The sequence below is a fragment of the Mycotypha africana genome (assembly GCF_025528875.1).
Source record: "Mycotypha africana strain NRRL 2978 chromosome Unknown BDF20scaffold_11, whole genome shotgun sequence".
Taxonomy (NCBI): Eukaryota; Fungi; Mucoromycota; class Mucoromycetes; order Mucorales; family Mycotyphaceae; genus Mycotypha; species Mycotypha africana.
The window spans coordinates 387710-406830 of record NW_026515735.1 but is presented as its reverse complement, the minus strand read 5'-3'; the positions used below and the strand labels follow the sequence as shown (position 1 = coordinate 406830).

Genomic DNA, 19121 nt, shown 5'->3' with positions numbered 1-19121 from the left:
CGCCTACTGCTGTCACTGACATTGAAGGAAAGGAAACATCTGGGCTCTTTCGTCTTTACGAACAATTCTACAAAGACGAGCTCAATGTGAAATTCAACCAAAATGTCATTGTTCATCAACTGTATAAACAGTATGTCACCTCTGAGCTTAGTTTGAACGGCTATTGCTCAACCCTGTTCACCGATGCTAAGCAAAAAGACCGTTTTCGCGAAACGATTACAAAGGAGAGAAAGTGTTTTCGATTGCACGAACATTCGAATGAATCCATCATCTCTATCATTCTTATTCTCCATCCTGAGTGCAACTTGGGTCATTGGATGCGATCACTCTACGAAAGCTTTACAATAAAGAGATACATTTTATTTGCGCTGTTACATCTTTTATAACAGACCATGTCTACAATAAACTGAACAAGCCATTCATTGAATTGCTAGATTAAACAAACAAAATCGGACTGTGCCATGGGCGATATGAAATGGGAATAATGAATACAACTGATTCTCTCATTTGTTAAAAAGTAGCAATCACGGCTGGTTTGTCTGCAAAATTGAGGAGGCTTAAGCTTTGCCTTTCCCCTTTCCCTTTATTGTCTTGGTCTCTTTTTCTTTGTCTTTATTATCGACTTTTTGATCTTTCACTTCATCGTCATCCGATTGCTCTTCTTCTTCTTCCTCCTCCTCCTCCTCTTCTTCGGACGATACATCATCATCAAATAAACTGGAGGATGTCGACGCTGCTGGTTTATGATTCACTTTTTGTTTTTTCAACGCACTTCCGATAGCTGATTTGACGTCTTCAATTACTTCTTCCTTATCTTCCAGAAATTTGTTATCGTCAAACAAGTATTTTCGAGGCTCTCTCTCTTTCAAAGCTTCTTCAATTTTTCTCTTTAATCGTTCTCTCTTTTCGGCTTCCCTTTGTGGTAATGCGTCTAATTCTTCTTGAAGTCTAAACAAGCAAGTCAATGAAACATCAGTGTTTTGTATTTGAAAAAGAGAGAAAAAAAAGGTCTTTTTACTTTTTGGCTTCATTCACTGTTCTAATGCGTCTTCCCTGCAAATCTCGACAGGCTTCATAATTGGTGGTTTTTTGTGCGTTCATTCGACCACCTTGAGCACGAAGCATGGAGCCAAAGCCACCTTTGCCTCCTAAAAGACGACAAGTAAGTTGGAGAGACATAAAATCTTGATCGACCATCCGTAAAGCTTCATCATTGTCCAAAATATGGCCATCGATTGTACGTAACATCTGATGACGAGCATCAAGCCCTGTTGTTGCAGCAATGTGCTGTTTAATATGTTGTGCTGTGTTTCCATGTCCTTCAATAGAAAAGCAGATGGCAGACTTGGTAGTAGGTAAGGATATGAGTACTTGCACCATAATGAAGATAGTGAGAAAGAGTGAAAAACAATTTTTCAAGTTGAAAAAAGAAAAAAACCAACCTGCGCATTGGGTACTCGTAATGATTAGGAGATTTTCTTATTGGCTGAATCCAATGTTGATCCAATCATCAGGAACGATGAAAAGTGGGCAGCTTTGGGACTTTTTTTGTAAATGCTGTTCATATACTATAGAAGGTGGGTCAATTTCACAAAGACAGCATTTTTCAAGTGACTGATTTGAAACAAACACGAGCAAAGGCTTAGCCATTGACCATCATTTAAAAAAGCTAAACTGACCGTTAGGCTCTCTATTGTACCTGCAGCCTCATCTTTCTTACGCTTTCTCATCGCCCATGGACAGTTTCGTTACGAATGTGTATTTTTTCAAAGTGACCATTTCAAGAGGAGAGCTTTTTGGGCCAACGGACGAATAACTGAAATAGCCAGTAAGTCAAATGACCAAAAAAAAAAAGGGTACAGTCAACACATGGTTACGTTGTTTCAAAAATGTTACAAATGGAACGTAGATGGGTAGATTTTATACGTAAATAAAACAAACAAGGAAGGGGAAAAACTGACAAAAATAGGTTGATGGGGGATTAATGTATGTTTGGAATTAAGACTGTTTACATTCAGGAGCGTTTTCGTCCTTCACAGGTTGCTATCAATAAAGAGGGTCAACATTCATTCCTTCTTCCATTGACAGAGCTCATTAAAAGAAACGCTTTATACTTACAGCAGCATCATCATCGTCGTCTTCATCGTCGTCAATGTCATCGCTGTTCTCGTCATCATCTTCAGAGAAAAAGTCATCCTATAAAAGACAGTGGCGGGGAGCGTCAATATCCCCGACCGAAACGACATAGACACACACGCTTATAAAATGATTGCCTACCTCAAAATCGTCCTCCTCATCATAATCTTCATAGTCAAGAGCCTTGCCAGTGAAAAAATCAACAGCATGAGGAATGATCTTTTCCTTGAATTCTTCACCTGTAGTCAAGAGGATATAAGAAAGTTAAGTCAACGATGTCGCGTTGCTCATAACAAGAAACGCGGAGTGGTTGGTGAGAGGACTTACCCATTTCATAATCGGCTTCCAACTTGGCATCAAGCGTTTCAGCTTCTTCTTCATCAAGGTCAGCGTCGTCAACGGGTAGAACAGGAGGATTGAAAAAGTTGAAGAAAGTTTCGGCAGGAACAGTGCGCTTGACGACACGTGTCTTGTTGGTACCCTTATGACGTTGCTTCTTGGTTTCAACGGTCACTGTCAAATCTTTACCTTCCTTCCAGTGGATCTTACAACCTTCAGCACGATCATAGACATAATCACCGCCAGAAATATTGTCTTGATAATAGTAGGTCTTGGTAAGGACCTTGTCAGTGAAGAAGTCGTTTTCTTCGAATTCAAATTCTAAACAAAAGCCGGGCTTTTCCAGATAGTGGACACGGATATCGATCAAATGCTTCAAAGCATCGCCATCTTCATCAGAGATAGTTTCACCAATTTGAGGATGTGTCTTGAGAGCCGTCAACCAGAACTCGGGGATACCGTTCAAATTGTCCTCATCATCCTCATTGACGTCTTCCATTTGCTTATCTTCGGCTTCCTTTTCCTCTTGGTTGGCTTCCTCCGTTTCGCCAGCGTCTTCTCCTTCTTCTTCATCCACCTTGGCACCGATAGCGACTTCTTCTTCGGTAGGCTCGTACTTACCACGGATAATGTCGGCACGCTTGTCGTAGTAAGGACGATATAACTCGAGATATTTCTTCTCTAAAGCCAAGATTTCCATTTGGAATTTTGCTTCCAATTCGGTGTGCTTGGATTGAAGATATTTTAAGCCGTTGATACGGCGCTTGACGGCAGGAGGCAGGTTGGCTTCACCACTAAGGTATCCTAATTTACCTTGAAGCATGTTCATAACACCTACGGATAGAAATGAAAAAAAAAAAAAAAAAAATATGACTATTGGTTCCTTGGTCGGACGCATGGATAGTTCTGTTGTTGGAATAGAGTGTATAGTAGTTTACCAGGAGTAGTAATAGTTTCCATTTCTTCAGAGATGGCTGCGATGGAGGGGTTGAATGGAGAGCTAATGGGTGCTGTGTTGATGGGTGTGTTTTGAGGTGTAGGAGCAGTAGTTTTCTTATTTTTGATGTCAACTAATAAAACGTGGGGAAAGATACATGAGCATTCAAGTTGTCGTCCAACATTGTCAACATGTCAAACTTTGGTTACCTCCTTGCTGATCCATTAAAAAAAAAAAAAAAAAAAAGAAAGGAAAAATAATGGAAAGGGTCTGTTTTTCTTTTTTCTTTTTTTTTTTTTTTTTTTTGGGATGAAAGCGTATTTTCTGTGCCCGCTTTCTTTCCAGTTTGCCCATCTTTGCCTAAAAAATTTCTTGCCAAAAAACCTTTTTTTTTATTTCGTTTTTTTTCTGGCTGTGACTTTAAAAAAACCATAACAAAGGAATTTTTTTTTTCTTTTGCCCCAACATAGGGGAGAAAACGAACCCAAGATTAGATAAAGTCGTCCCCAAGCAATTGTTTAAAAAAAAAAAGCGGGGGGAATTATGCTCCACAAACACGATGTACCTTTTTTGCTTTTTTTTTTTTTTTTCAATTCAATGGTAAATTATGCATACATACATAGTCCATAGATCAACATGGACAGCCAATCTCGATTGCATCCTTCCTATTGTCTGTGCTCATTTGTGACGGTACTGAGAAATCTATAGTGTTTCGGCTTATGCCTTCATAAAAACGCATGGTTCATCGATCACGGTTTTTTTTTTATTTCCATTATGGATGTTGGTGTTTTTATTTGAAAGTTAAATAGCAGGCCACAAGATCATGACAAAAGGTATGCTTCTTTTGATAATCATTGGGGGTGAAAAAAAAAGAAAAAAATTCGAACTTCATGATTTTGTATATCCCCCCAAAGAAAAAAATTTCACAGGCTTTTCTGGTTATTTTGGAATGCTTCAAATTTGCTTTTTTTTTTTTTTTTTTTTTTTTTTTTTTGTCCTCTTTTATCCTGCTTTCTACTCCATATCGTCATTTCCATGTTCAAACAAGTAATTGGCTGCCATTTCTACAGAATAAAATACAGATAGGTGAATGAGAATGCATACATGGGGAGACACGTGTAGATAGCACTGTTTTACCTTCATTTTTATCACATGCAAAGTAGGCTTCAATAGCAAGGTGTCGATCAAAACCTAATGCAACCAACTAATACCCGCCCCGCCCCATGATCATCGTTAGGCAAAAATAAAGATGAAAGTTCACATTTTAAAGAGAGATCCACAACGACACTTACTCTATCAATAGCATCCTTTTCTTCCTGGGTCACCTGAATCATATTGGTTCCAGGAGGTAAATTATCTTCTTCATCTGTGCCTTCCAACAAAGCCTGTAAAAATCCATTAGGGTCCGCATTGATGGTTCTCAAAATCTCAGGATTGCTTTGTCCTAATTGTTGTAATAAGGGTTGAAGTAGGGCTGGATTGGATTGAATCAATTGACGAATTTGCTGGAAGTGAGGTGTGTTTCTTAACGCCGCTAGTTCAGCATTACCACCCCCTTGTTGTTGTTGTTGTTGTTGTTGTTGCTGTTGCTGTTGTTGTTGTTGTTGTTGAGCAGCTGCAAATAAGTTCAAAGGTGCATCTAGGGACAGTGAAAATCAGATACATAGGCATGATGAGTCAATCCTTTTTCTGGAATTTATAAAAAAAAAGCATATTTACTAGGATCATTTGTATTTGTTGCTGCTCCTGTATCGCTAGTAGGTGATGTGATGTTTGTATTATTAGGCGATTGTTGTTGTTGTTGTTGTTGTTGTGCTTGAGCTTGTTGAGCAGCATTCATTTCGTCCAATATATTTTGAGGAATACCCTACCATCAGACGATGATGTTTAGCAAAAGCCGCTTTGCCTAGCCTAGGAACATTCAACAACCCTTGTCCACGCACAACTTACATTGAAAAGATATTCTACAGCTCTGTCAGGATTGTTGAAACTAGCACGAAGACAGCGCACACATTGTTCACGTTCAAAACCCATCTCCATCATATTCTGGATGACACCTTCGAGTTTTTCCCCTGTCACTATGTTATAGATCACGTTGCAAGGTTCAATGAGACTGTCCCTTATCCACGTATGAACTTTTATCTTTTTACCTAAGGATGAATCGTTCGCATCCGGTAGTGTTGTTGTTGTGTCGCTAGGGGTGGTAGAAGAAGCTGAGGGGGTCTTTGTTTCAGCAGCATTCGTGGCTGCAGGTGCAGGTGCAGGTGAAGGTGTTTCGATGTTTGCATCCGTGGTGGTAGACGCAGCAGTAGCAGCAGCAGCAGCAGGTGTTTCTGACTTGGCTGGTTCCTTGGCAGCCGGAGCTACTGGTTTAGAGGATGAAGCAGCTGTTGTCTTTGGCTAGTATAAGAAAGAAGGAATGAATGAGGGTGGCTCCTTTGGAAGGAGGGAAGGTGCTCGTTCTGATTTTTTTTTACCTTGGAAACCATGACGACTAAAAAGTCCTTTTCACTTATATTATAGTCTTCTACTTTTTTATCATCCGCAAGAATTTTACCTATAAAAAACACAAACGTGTCAGTGTTTTCGTTTGATAGAGTTAAAACGCTCTCTCCTGAGAGACTTGCCAGAGAAAATAAGTTTTTGTTGAGCCACAGCATGTCCTTGGCTTTCTTGAATTTTTTGCTTTACTGAAAGAATCTTTATCAATCGATAGATGAATGAGTCTTTTTACTATATAAAATAAAACTTTTTCTGAAAAACATACAGAATCAGAGCTATCCACATCGAGTTTGAACTGCTTTTGTTGAAGAGTCTTTACGGTAATTTGCTGATGGACAAAGAATAGTGTGAGTTGACATGAATACAAACTACTGAACGTTTCTATTGCTGATTTACCAACGCGCCCATTCTGAACAGCTTGTAATTGAAATGAAAGAAAGAGAAAAGAAAAGAGAAATTGGAAATGAAAAAAAGTTTTGCAAGGTTTTTTTTTTTTTTAGTCACTCTCATTAGCGACACGTATGCCAGCTGCTCGTAGCATTGAAAGAAAGGAAAAAAAAGAACCTTCCAAAAAAGGAAAGCCATTCAAACGTCACTCATTCTTTTTTTTTTTTTTTTTTTTTTTTTTCTTTGCGTCTGCCTGGTCTGAGGTTGCATTTTTCTCAAAGTAACCGTTTCTAAGCAGCGTAGGATACTTTGACACTTTATCATTTGGAAATGATGCCAATGCGATAAAGATTCAGAGGTATCTCGTCCTTTATTTATGTACGCGAATAGTTGGACGAGGGTCTTTTTTCAGTCAATAGAATCTTCAAGGAACCCATTAAATCATAGAGTTGGTAAAGAACGCCAAAGGAGGCTTTTGTATAAAGCCAAGCCCAAGGCCACCTGCGCACAAGTAGTGTTCTATTTTCTCTGCGAGGATCGATGAGCGCGAAGGAAATAGACTCTCATGATAGTGTTTCCTAAAAACATATTCCATTAAAGATCTACAGAAGAAGGCCATCTTTCTTTCTGTTGATCATTTACGTATCTTGACATGTATTTCAGTTTTTTGGCAGAAATAAATAAACCAACTTTTATAGTGTGAAAGAACGGTGGTTGTTTTGCCGGACAAGGTGACATTTGGTCTACTTTAACGTCATCCGTTACCGTAAACGGATACGGATAATGCATTAAAACCTGCTTTATTCTGTCTTCCCGCTGCTGAGGATAATGCACGGCGAAATGGGGTCCCCGAATGCAGTCTCACAGGTGATATATTGGATCGACCTTTTTTATCCTTTGACGGAGAAATAGTAATTCCTTTTTTTTTTCTTTTGCAAAGCGGGACGAATATTGCTATCATAGCCTTTTTTTATGCAAAAGCGAAAATGAGCCTTTCTTGCAAGTAGACCGTCTAAAACGTCCTCGAGCCTCTTGTGTCCGATATTGGCCAACCAACGTGGATTGAAAGGCTTCTTGGGACCCTTTCTGCTCTTAAAATAAAGCACGTGCACGATAAGCTTAATGTCAGATAAGAGATATACCCTGTCTTTCAGTATTCATCTGTTTCAAAAGTGCTGTCTGCTCTGTTATACTTTGAATCGCAAAAACATGTTTGATCCAAGCCGTTTCTTCTTCTCCATTTGACCACCTTTGACTATACAAAAATCTTGAGCCAGACGCATGCTACCAAGTGTTGTTTACCTGACACACACACTGAAGCCTGTTGAACCTCCCATGCAATCAGAATGACGAACCCCTCATTCTGTAATTTCATGCCGTTGTGCCTGATTGGACCAGAAAGGTCCGTTCAATCGCCATCTTAATGTTCACGAAAAAATAAGGGTTCATTTTTTTTTTTTTTTTTGGTGCAAATGAGAAGAACCCAAAAAGGGTTTCTTTCAAGTCAATAGGGCCAATAGAAACAAGGAAGCGGGGTCAAGTAAAAAGGGGAGGGGTTGCGGGCGACAAGTCATTTATCAGTTTGCAAATGAAGTGGAACGGCTTCCTCTGCAAGGGACGGTGGCTACAGAAATAGCCAAAAGGGGTCTTATTGAACAGTGTAGAGACACACTGTCTCTCTGTAGGATAATAAAACAGCTTTTCTTTCTTTTTGACAATGCTTTGAAGGAGTTGTTCTATATATCGTGTCCTTTCATTTCATTCGAGGCCCCGATCATCAGGTTACTCAAGCACACCACTGAGCAAATGTAAAATTCAATGGTTTGATGGCAAGACCATCGACCGGTAAGGAAATGGCTATTGGGTCATTGCTAAGCAATCCCTCTCAATAAGTGATGCTGCCTTGCAGCTTTCCCATTGAATTCACATTTCTGTCATCTTGAAAATGATATATTCCACTTTTATGATGTTCAAAAGGCGTTTCTTTTTTTTTTTTTCCTATTTTATTTTAGCCCAAAACCAGAAAAAAAAAAAAGCGTTAAACCTCTCTAAGGGATTTTATCTGACAGTCCATTTCAATAACATGAATGAAGAGCAGCTGCATGAACCAAATGATAACTGACTTTTTTTTTTTTTTTTTTATTGAATGACGTGAAGATGTTGGCACAGTGGGGGAACCAGCGAGAGAAAGTTTTTTTTCTGTGATACATTACGAAAGGAAGCAAGTTTCACTTCAGTGGAGTGATTTGCAATCGAGTCACCAAGGCCAAGAGACGAATGGACTTCTTAAAGGCACACACAGAAGAGCCTAGTGAAAGGAAGTCCCCGTCTGAAGCATATTATGTGTAAACGTTGCAATTTGTGTCACCGGATCGGCTTTTGGTTTGGTAAGCGAAATGTGAAGAAGACGGGTCTTTATTATTTTCTGCCTCCACCTTTGCCCTTCCCCCACCAAATAACGTCTCTCCTTGTAACACCCCAATTTGGGAACGGACGGGGTAACAAGGATAAAATAACCAACGGATGGCTGGAATTGCTTCTACCTTCTAAGCGGCGCCTTTTTTGTGCCAAAAACGAGACAGAAGCCTGTTTGCTTTCCTTTCCATTGCCGTCTTTTTTTTTTCTTTTTGAGGCGCTTGAAGCATCGGGAAAAGCTATAAACTTTAAAAAAAAAACAATCTGGCCATCTCCCATGTGTCTGACTTTAACTACCTACCAAAATCAGAAGCGTAACTGATATTGAGAAGAAACCCCGATTTTAATTTTCCTTGTATAGACGAAATAAATGAGGCAAAAGCAGATTTGATACTTTTTGAATTTAACTTTTGGAATTGTTTACAAAAAGTCATTTTGGACAAGAGAGTGTCTATAGATGATCTGCCGCCCCCATGATGTCGGGTCTTCTTACCTTTCCTTCGACTACTTGGCGCTATCTCACATGGTTATCATAGCCTCTCTAGGGCGACGGCAAGTTGGAGTGGGTTTCTTTGATAAAAAAGTCAAGCCTCTATCCAACCCCATGAAAACAGATACCACACACACTGAGTAAGTGACAGGCATACTGAACCTTTCATAACAACAGTTGCAGGATAAGAAAGAGAATGAATCAGCACTATCCCCCAAAAAGGTCTGATGAAAGGTAGAGAGAGAGACTCTGCAGTAGGATGTAAATGAACACTAGTGTTGAATGTTGAATGGTTCTTCTTAGTAATGCGGATGCGGCTCTGTCTAACTACTCTAGAGTTATAAATAGTTCTAGTGATCCCTTCTACTTTGGCCACTCAACATGAAGGGCCTTTAGGTTGCAGTGTCTGGTTGTACCAAACGGTCACATTTGATTTATAGCAAACACAGCCATTTATAAGGTCATGGCTTGGAAGAGCGATGCCAGTGACAATGAGGAGTAAGAAGGTTTGGCGGAGGTGGGACCTTTTAGTATTTCGTATTCTAACAACAATTTTGAAACTGCATCAAACTTTACTTGTAAAAACTGCATGAATGTACAGGTCCTTTCACTTATTATCGTCCGTAATATCGACATGATACGCAACCTACGGAGCTTCTCCCATTCTGAAAAATGGTTCATCTGATCCATATCCGTTATAGCTATGGAGTAAGTGCGCCTGCAACATGTGAGGTTATCTTCATTTTGTACTGGCTTTAATGATTCTCCAAGGAACACATTTAGGAAAACGGAATGTATGACAAGCAGGTCACCTCCACTCACTTCATCCAAAGCGCCTTCTGCATGCCTTCCTCCCCTCTCTCCTCTTCGGACAAGCCTAAAACTTTAAAAAATAAAAAAATAAAAATCGACGGAGTTTTCTTTTTTTATGTTTCTTTTTTTTTTTTTCTTTTTTCTTTTGACTGGACGGGAACTATCGGTTTTCATCAACCGCTCATTTTAGTAAATGATCTTTTGAGATGCATTCTTTAAAGTTTTTGTACAAAACATGTAAGAATTTACCAAGCAAGCTGTATTATCAAACAGTTTTCTACATCTTAGAACAGTTATCTACATTGGTTATGGAGCAGTCATTGAGAGGAATAAACACGTTTAAAAGTAAAACAGTGGCTATTTTATAATTCAAGGGATCTTTGTTTCTGTTTTCTCAATCTCATGTCGTCTGCACCCAAACGGTAGGATGAAAGGGTAGGTTTATTGAATCTGCGTAGGTTTCAATACTGTCACAAACAATAATTCGTAACGCCAATACGACAATAAAGTCCCAGACAAAAGCACATCGAATTTAGTTATTTACAGAAGAGGCATAGCATCAGTTCCCACCTTTTCAACCATTGTTTACTTTTTTTGTCTCAAAATTTATTACAGTTATGTTCTAAAAATTGTGTGTCTGAGTTTGGTCCCAGAAAAATGGTGTAATCGCAATGTCATGAAAAAGGGAGCTGTGCCCATATCCATTTTTGGTTCCCCAGGTCCTGCCCCGCTATTTACATCATCTGGGCAAAAAAAAAAAAAAAAAAGAACGACGATGCACAGAGCAAGGAAAAAAAAAAAAAAAAAAAAAAAAAAAAGTATATAAAAGAGAAGGGGACTTTGTAAAATTTCCTTTTTTTCATAAAAAAAAAATCCAATTTTTTTTTTCAATCAGATTACTCTATTTATCTCATCTACTTTTTTGCAAAAAGATTATAATTACTCTCCTGCTTTTAACAACATGTTAGCATCTGTTCCCGCCTCTACAAATACGCTGTCTAAATCAAGTCCTGTCAGTAATACCTCTACAAGTCATTCCTGTGCCGCTAGAGCTGTTACTTCTATGCCAACGGAGAATCCCTCAAAGGGCGCATTTTATCAAATTCCACATGACTGGCCTTTAAATGAATTACAAGAAAACATCATGACAATAGCCACAAGCTCCTTAATACATACTTTACATTATCAGCATTCACATCCACCTCCACCAGCAATAGTAGAAGCAGTAGAAGAAGAAGACGACGACGATCTGTCTTCGCCATCCTCTCCTTTGTCTTATTCTTCCTTTGAAATCGATCAATCGACGTACTTGAATAGACGAAGGTCATCGACTGCAGTTCGATGCGAAACTTGCCAACGAAAATTTCACTCCCTTGGTAATCTTGCTAACCACCAACAGTTATACCAACATTATTAAGAGATTTTACCTCTTCAGCCCACCCAATCCCACAATCATCGCATCCAACCCTACCTACCTATTGTAAATAGCTCATTGTACAACATGTCTCATTATTTATTCTATTTCAAATAATAATTTCGTTATTATGATTCCCTCCTCGCTTTTTTTTTTTTTTCTCAACTCCATCAAGTCAAAAGGCATTAAAATCCTGCTAATAAATCAAAAAAAGTTACAAATTAAGCGTGTTGGAAACTATCTGATTCATCAGGTTCCATAGGAGGAATGATGTGATTTTCTCTTTGACACATTTTCTTTCAATGTTCTATAAAGTGAGACCTTTCTGCTCAAAAATGTCCGAAAAAAAAATGCAGCCAACAGGGTCTTTTTTGATTCGCTGAATCATCCCCCTCTCTCTCTTTTTGGAATTGCTGTCATTTTTTGGTCTTATGCAAGTTTATATTGCTCCCTATCAAAGTTTTTCTTCGTTTATTTTTACGAGCCAAAGCGAATCTATTGGACACAGTACAAAACCATACTACGGTCCTATCGGATAGGAAAAGAATTATCTTAAGCGAGTGCTGCCTTTTCTGCAGACACTATAAGTTTTCCCCAATGTGTCTCTTCATGCATCGTTCGTGTCAAAGTAAAAAAACACCCATCATACTTCACAATGTGTTAAGAGTATCCAAAGAGCCATACGAGCTCTCTCTCTCAAGAGACAGATAAATAAGAAATGTGGATGTCTACAAATTCATAGAACCCATCACCTTATCGACAATGGATGCATCGTAGCTTTGGCTTCGGAACGATCTCAAAAGGCTTCGGGCACCACGGTCATGTGAGTGAGCAAATGATAAAAAGGGCCCCCGTTTGAAAGCTTATCATAAATGAAGCCTCCATCAATGAAGCCTGATGACACATCATGGCAAAGCTTTTCCATCCATGCATGATGGCTGTGGATGCAATCAATTTTATTTCAACGAGTGGTATAAAAATGTTTTAATGAGTGGGTACCTTGAAAGGTTCCTTAAGGGCATCCCCAGAGAAAACAACACCAGGAGCAGCATGAGGGAAAAGCGTCGTGAGTAGAGTAGGAAGCATTCGATCGTAATCCTTAGGGTCTCCCGCTGCATACTTGTAACCCCAGTTTGTCAAATTGATAGGCGTCAATTCTTTCATAAAGTGTCGATCTGCACAGAACAAACTTTTATGAGGAACAAAAAAAAAAAAAGCAAATATCTCATTTCTATTCACTTACCGTTCTTTACAATGTTAGCAGCATCCGTCAGGATAGCCCTTCCCATTGTATATGGAAAATGGATGCCAGAAGGCCGTGCTCGTTCAATCAAAAGACCCACATAAAGCTCCACATTCTCTGGGGTGCCATACAATTCTTCCAATGCTTTTTGAACCTCAACATTCTCTGAAAAGTCTTCGAACGTTCTCAAAGCCATCAAGTTGAAATGTCTTCTGAAATCGTTAAACGTGCACAGGTTTAATTTGCGTGCCTGCAGAATACCAGCAATTTCTACATGCTCCAAAGCAGCGGGGATATTGCGTCCATTTCTATTGCATGTCGATAAAAAAGTAAAATGGTGCCATACCCGCCCCCCCCCATTAGATAAATGTCATTCATTTCCTTTTCCTTAGAGAACAAAAGCATCCTTACCCCAGCTCAGAAGCCATCTGATGGTAGTCATTCTTTAAAAACGTGACAAGATCAGTGTCAGGGAATGTACCGTCGTCACGACGATGTGTACCAACAATAGGATACCCTCGCTCTAATTCCTTAGGAGTGGCATGGATCATTTCTCGATTTAATAATTGCAGCATATTGTCAAAGAGGTCATCCTTGGTGGCTAGTTTGTTACAGCTGGGCCACTTTTCGTTGTCTTTGCATGCAGGCTGGTGATGGTGCTGGTGATGGTGCTCGTGCTCGTGCTGGTGCTCTTCATGTGGGGTGTTGTCGATCCTTTTCGTGCTTGACGATGTAGCGTCTCTTTGTGCATGACTGTGATAAAGGACTTTATAGACCTTGTTTAACCACTGTGTGTCCTCTTGTCCGATAGCAGCATGCCAACGATACACTATATTAAACTCAAAAGAGACTGCATTGCCGTAAAGTGGGTCAGTGGGAGAGGTTTCCGTGTCAATAAACACAAAGCTCGCACTCGATTTGGACCCAACGATATTTCGAACATAATCGTGCGTAATGACTCGCAGGTAGCATGCGTTGTTGATGATCCTAGCTGTCTGAAACAGCTCTTCATCTTGTTCTTCTGGCGAGCACAACGCCTTTTTGGGTCCATACGAGAATCTTCCGTTTTCATTGTGCTCCAATAGCTTTCGCGCAATATAGTTGTGGTTTCGCGAAAACATGACCAGCAATGCACTCACGCCCGGAGGTTGTAAAAGAAAGCGTCTATCCCACCATTGATCTGGTTTTAAGAGACCCCCTTTCATTTGCCGTACAGATTCTTGTGCTTCTCGACTCGTTCCGTATAAGAAGGACCTGCAATAGATGGATCCAATGGCATAAATGAATGAGTACATGGGCGCAAAAAAAAAAAAAAAAAATGTATAAAAACCCCAGCTATACTTTACATATCTATGTAACTGGTCGTCAAATTGATGGCAGGATTTTTTGGGTCGGTATGAAAGAAATCATGTGTGAGCAAAGTACCAAAGTGGAACAACAACATGTTGAAATTTTCAGGATGCTTCCTAAAAACACCTTCTGGGCGTCTCAGTAGTCTATCAAATAATTCCTTGGGATCCGGCAATGGCATCATCACGTCTCGGGTAGAGTTAAATACCGTCTTTGAATAATAGGTTCCTGCCTTGCCCTAAAAAAAGAGGGTAGATCATGAATTATCAGTGACATCTTTTCAAATGGTCCAGGACCCCTTCTATCGATATCGTACCACATCAGGGAAAAGAAGACTGTTACCACTGCCATCAGCGCTACGGAATTGATGGCCAGCGTAATGATGGAAGGGCTTTGGTATGTCATTCTAACAATGGAAATAAATATAAGCAACAGCCTGGCATGTGGAGTTGTCTTTGATGTGGAAACAAAACGAACGACCTACATAGACAGTGTTTATAAAACTGCTCAATACGACTTTCACAAAGTCCTTGTCTTCCGGCCTGGCTTCTCGTAGAATATTGATCACCGTTTCTAAAGTATTGTTGCGGTCGTTGATGGGCGCATTATTACTTAGCAATCTTGGTAGCAACATAATCAAGAGGATGGTAGGGCATTTAGTAACGGATGGAATCAGGTCAAACATTTCATTCATTTGCCTGTGTATAGGTATTATCTTACTGCTCTACAACAGCGCTCAGTAGCAATAACTTGTCCCTGAAAGGCAATCGGAGAGCGCTTTCCAAAGCATTTTTATTCGTTGGTGTAATTCGCAAGATAGCCTTGATGTTTTTCACTAAAGCATCCAATTTCCAGGCAAGGCCAACTGGGTTAGAAGACGGTGCTGGTGGGACTTTATGAGGTTGACTTCGTTTGGAGTAGTTTTCTTTTGAAATGCTGTCTTTGGTTCGGTTGATATCGTCCCCAAGAACTTCAAAATGCTTCAACAAATTATTGACATCCTTCTCCTCTTTGATAAGATAGCGATAAGCCTTGTCATAGGAAGAAGGATCCTCGGCTAGTCGTTGACGGTTTTTGTGGCTGTTGTCCTAACAATCGCAACATTTGGGGAGGAAAAAATGAGCTTAGCCGTTCACTGTGCGCTTTTCTCGTTTAATGCATGCTTTTACCATGCTTGTTGAGGCGTTAACGGAGACAATGAAATAGGGATCGGTTTGAAAGAAACAGAATAGAAAGAAATTCTCATATCAGCCTTATTTATACCAGTAGTTGCCGATGTATAAGTACTTTGTATATTTAAGCACGTCATGCTATTTCAAAAACAATAAGACTTGCAGTGGAGCGCTTTATCATGTAGTATATATCTCCAGTCATGTGTGAAAAGTGATTCAATAATATCCTTTCATTGACTCATGGGTAGTATTTAATAGAAACAGGAGAGTATAAGACACACCAGTGAGCCCCGATTTTTCGCATTCACTACTTTCCAAGTACGCCTAGTGATAGAACACGTGAAGAAGTATGAGTGCCTTCTGCTTGCTAGTATTTTAGTCAAATTTAAAAGTATTGTTCTTTTCATCTCTGTTACCTTACCGCACCATTCAAGCTGTTCTTCCGACCCGATGTCAATTCATGTCTTTGTCCAACATTATATTACTACCCAATAAGCAACAAATAAAAACTCTGTGAATCGTGCTGTTACAATGAATATGTTGATCTCTTGTTGATGCACCACTTATTATGCAGCTGATAATAACAACGACGCAAGTCTGAAGTTTTCTTCGTAACTGCCGTTTTACCAGCCGTGATGCATTAATACACTCTATTTTCAGCCATAGCAGTACATTGTAGCTGAGTCTATGACCTTTTTTTTTTTTTTTTTTTTTTTTTTTTTTTTTTTACATATCATCATCCCGCATTAAAACGCACAAAAGGAGCGAGGCGTCATTCATCTAGCAAGCAGGATATCAGCAGTCCTGTAAGAAAGATTGAAACGTTATACTAGCTTACTTACCGAATCGTTGTCTGCAAGCCGACCATAACACGTGCCTTTATTAGGCAGCTTAGCAGCATGTAAAAATGCATAATCCCTTCTTTAAACAAACACACACAAAGACACAAACACATCGCTCGTTTTGTGGAAGCGTTTTATCCCGTTGTCAATCATTCAAGACAAAAGAAATCAAAGGAGACTGACGAATGCGGAAACTTAGATTCGTGCTCTTCCTTAGCATTTTTTTCCAAGTGAATCGGATCAATCTTTCAAAAAGTATTGAATCTATTAGGACTAGCAGAGCAAAACATAAAACATACAATAGGTAGGTACATTTCCATCTTAATTAGTGCTGACAAAGGTACAATTAGATATTATTGTATTATAAAAAGTAAAATGAACGTGTTGGAGGGGTATAGGTTCTAAAAAGGTCAATCATATCTTGAGTAACTATGCCTGCAAACGTGAAAAGAAAAAAGAGTGCACTTAGTCACAATGTGAACGATTGTATCAGACGTTGACTGTGTAAAGCAAACTTACAGGGACAGTTACATATTCTCTTTTCGCAAGCATTTTCTTCACCATCGCTTTACGCGATTTTGAATGTCTATTTCGGATCAGCCGCGCACATTTCACCCAAACAAAAAAACCAACCAAAATCAGAATGATCAGACCTGAAACAATGGATGTGGTTACCAATCCAGGGAACCTTTGCCCTGTCTATTTTAGCCGTTAAAAAGCGTGAAAATGTCGCACACCTTTGTCTTGACAAAAATAAAAATAATTACCTCTTGCAACCACCAACAGTTTCCATAACGTCCAATCACCCAGCAACTATCATCCGCCGTATAGACGAGATTCAGATTGATCCACACTTTATCGTCCTCTTTCAATTTGTTTTCCATCTTTGATAAGGCGAATCTTAGTGCAGTGTTGTCGCGCGGGAGTCGAGGTACATCGAAGGTATAGTGTTGAGGACAAATATCAGGGGACAATGCATAATCATAGGTCACAGTATCATTGGTAACTAGCCAGTCATACGGTGCATCCATTCTCTTGCAAGCAACGCGATAATACCCGTTACAATCCATAGAACGCCAACGTCCTGTCGATTTCACAATAGCAGCGCATCGTTTCTGATTGTTATGATACATGTTGTTGCCTTGACCCGGCGTCACGGCCGGCTCATTGATATCCCAGGACCAAATAGTGGAAAGAACATTGTCTGATAAATGGCCAGTATCATCTACATTATGGATGGAGGATGCTGAATCAGAGTAATTAGCATGCGTAAAGTAAGGAGAGTAGCCACACTGTGTGGCATTATTGGCGGAGAAATAAGTGAACGGCCGAATTCTATCACTGACGAATGCCCACGATACATTGCTGTTGACGGGCGACGACAAAGTGGGTGAACAAGCAACGTCAGTGGCAGCCGTTGTTGTATTCATAAGGCCGTTGATGCTACTTGCGCTGAAAATCATATCGTTATCAAATGAAGTGAGTTTGAACGTTCTAGACACGGGTGGATCAAACGTCCCAAAGCCAAAAATAATCTGGACTTTTCTATCTATCAAATTCAGCCATTCTGGCCACCAGAAGGACGTCTCCATCTTATTGTGCAACGCTTGCATTTGCTCCCTATCTGCTGTTAAGTTTTTGGGTGTATAGACACGGGAAGATTGTGTGGAAGACAAGGATAGTGAGGCTGAAATGATCTGACTCAAATGAGAGTCTGCAATGGGCACAACTGCCTCTGACAAGAGAGGTGATGCTATTGTAGCACGAGAAAAAGCATTGGTAGCGTCATTGCTATTGCGCGTGTTGGTTATGTTGCTATTGGTGTTGTTGTGACGGATATCAGCAATTGCTCCTGCTGCTGCTGCTATGGTGATAGTATCATTGTCGCTTACTCTGATATTTGCATCCGCATATTCATGCAAATTCATAATAATAGAAATAATGTCCGTCTTTTGTGAAGCGCGTCCTTCTTCCGTTGAATACAAGTAATTATCTATACTTTCTAAAAAATCACGAAACTTTGAACGCTGATAGTTGCAGACATAACCATCTTTTTGTACGAGTATATCTGTATCTCTATTTCCAGTTGTCGTTACTGTGAAAGCCATGTCGGAAGCCGCTGACGGGAGCGAATGATCCTTACTGTTCTTAATTTCGTTCATCGAAGAGGATAGAGAAGATGTTAAATTCATGAAAAACGGGCACACTTGCCAATCAGACATCAATGGATCCCAATATAAATCCACCACAAGCCGTTTATACCCCATGAGAAGAAGGGTATCCACTTGATTTATTTTGGAATTGGTAAAGTTCTGCCCAAAGAATGCAGTAGATAAGTCAATGGCCGGCTGCACCAACTGATCTACAGTGACATTAACAGCAATATCTCGCTGAACTCGTAAAGCCGTAGCTATTTGATCATTAGCCATAGGAGAAGAGCTGGAACTTTGGTTTTGGTAGGGTGTATTGCCCAAATAAGTAAAACTATGAGTGTATACGCTATAACTGGGAGTCATGGAAGAGACTGAGGAAGATGAGAATTGCTGGTGCCATTGTTGTTGGTCGAGTTGTGCCTGACAAGTTGACTGGATGAATATGAATGATAATAAGAATTGTATACTTGTTAGATGGTATTGTAATAACATATTCGTCGCTATGCTACTTAAGAAAAGTTAAATGTGTTGATTTGGCCATGAATTGAAATTCTGTGTTTTTGAGATCTCAAGCAAGATCAAATGTCAAGAAGTGGTACTTGTTGATGCATTTTTCACTTTCTCCTTTAGAATTTGAAGAAAAAATGACAAATCCGGAGAATCTGTTTAAGCAGCTGCTTTGTGATCCGCACAGACAATTTTTAGTGTTTTGGTATCACATTCGGGGAATTTATTGTTTAGTTGGGCATTTCTTTTCTGGCCTCTTCAAGAGTATACGACCATACTCAGAACATCATTGTGGAGGCTTTACATAAGTAAGGTATTTGTAATGAAAATATTATAGAAATTAATTTAAGTACTAGGCGTTATGGCAAAAAAAAAAAAAAGAAAAAAAAAGGAAAAAACAATAGAGAATCTGTTCGACCGT

General features: G+C 39.6%; 8 protein-coding genes across 8 annotated transcripts; 1 reads left to right on the top strand and 7 right to left on the bottom strand.

Annotated features, from left to right (window-relative positions):
• Positions 1 to 324: 324 nt before the first annotated feature.
• On the bottom strand, positions 325 to 1223 carry BDF20DRAFT_139500 (uncharacterized protein). Its single transcript, XM_053074769.1, has one exon. The coding sequence runs from the start codon at positions 1029 to 1031 to the stop codon at positions 558 to 560; it is 474 nt and encodes a 157-aa protein (XP_052932225.1). The 5' UTR covers positions 1032 to 1223; the 3' UTR covers positions 325 to 557.
• Positions 1015 to 1380, bottom strand: BDF20DRAFT_827267 (Sde2 N-terminal domain-containing protein; the record flags this gene model as incomplete). Its single annotated transcript, XM_053078146.1, has 1 exon — positions 1015 to 1380. The coding sequence occupies one exon, from the start codon at positions 1378 to 1380 to the stop codon at positions 1015 to 1017; it is 366 nt and encodes a 121-aa protein (XP_052932224.1).
• A 618-nt stretch (positions 1381 to 1998) lies between these two features.
• Positions 1999 to 3637, bottom strand: BDF20DRAFT_907825 (uncharacterized protein; the record flags this gene model as incomplete). The annotated part of the gene is made up of 6 exons (XM_053083417.1): positions 1999 to 2043; positions 2119 to 2196; positions 2278 to 2375; positions 2464 to 3309; positions 3414 to 3545; positions 3622 to 3637. 6 exons carry the CDS (start codon positions 3635 to 3637, stop codon positions 1999 to 2001), a joined length of 1215 nt encoding a protein of 404 aa, XP_052932223.1.
• Positions 3638 to 4426: 789 nt separating this feature from the next.
• Positions 4427 to 6322, bottom strand: BDF20DRAFT_907824 (uncharacterized protein; the record flags this gene model as incomplete). Its single annotated transcript, XM_053083416.1, has 9 exons — positions 4427 to 4476; positions 4550 to 4616; positions 4705 to 5051; positions 5132 to 5279; positions 5363 to 5761; positions 5890 to 5969; positions 6040 to 6112; positions 6180 to 6242; positions 6311 to 6322. The coding sequence occupies 9 exons, from the start codon at positions 6320 to 6322 to the stop codon at positions 4427 to 4429; spliced, it is 1239 nt and encodes a 412-aa protein (XP_052932222.1).
• A 3337-nt stretch (positions 6323 to 9659) lies between these two features.
• BDF20DRAFT_838972 (uncharacterized protein) lies at positions 9660 to 10601 on the bottom strand (the record flags this gene model as incomplete). The annotated part of the gene is made up of 2 exons (XM_053079228.1): positions 9660 to 10089; positions 10564 to 10601. The coding sequence occupies 2 exons, from the start codon at positions 10599 to 10601 to the stop codon at positions 9660 to 9662; spliced, it is 468 nt and encodes a 155-aa protein (XP_052932221.1).
• A 251-nt stretch (positions 10602 to 10852) lies between these two features.
• BDF20DRAFT_892737 (uncharacterized protein) lies at positions 10853 to 11630 on the top strand. Its single transcript, XM_053082310.1, has one exon. The coding sequence runs from the start codon at positions 10981 to 10983 to the stop codon at positions 11434 to 11436; it is 456 nt and encodes a 151-aa protein (XP_052932220.1). The 5' UTR covers positions 10853 to 10980; the 3' UTR covers positions 11437 to 11630.
• Positions 11631 to 12417: 787 nt separating this feature from the next.
• BDF20DRAFT_827436 (heme peroxidase) lies at positions 12418 to 15048 on the bottom strand (the record flags this gene model as incomplete). The annotated part of the gene is made up of 8 exons (XM_053078164.1): positions 12418 to 12608; positions 12677 to 12984; positions 13088 to 13291; positions 13406 to 13930; positions 14023 to 14264; positions 14343 to 14432; positions 14550 to 14646; positions 14747 to 15048. Coding segments are annotated over 8 exons (1959 nt in total), but the record flags the coding sequence as incomplete, so codon positions are not given.
• Positions 15049 to 15971: 923 nt separating this feature from the next.
• Positions 15972 to 18847, bottom strand: BDF20DRAFT_892713 (uncharacterized protein). Its single transcript, XM_053082309.1, has 3 exons — positions 16808 to 18847; positions 16560 to 16739; positions 15972 to 16475 (listed from the first exon to the last, which is right to left on the bottom strand). The coding sequence occupies exons 1-3, from the start codon at positions 18683 to 18685 to the stop codon at positions 16470 to 16472; spliced, it is 2064 nt and encodes a 687-aa protein (XP_052932218.1). The 5' UTR covers positions 18686 to 18847; the 3' UTR covers positions 15972 to 16469.
• Positions 18848 to 19121: the final 274 nt, after the last annotated feature.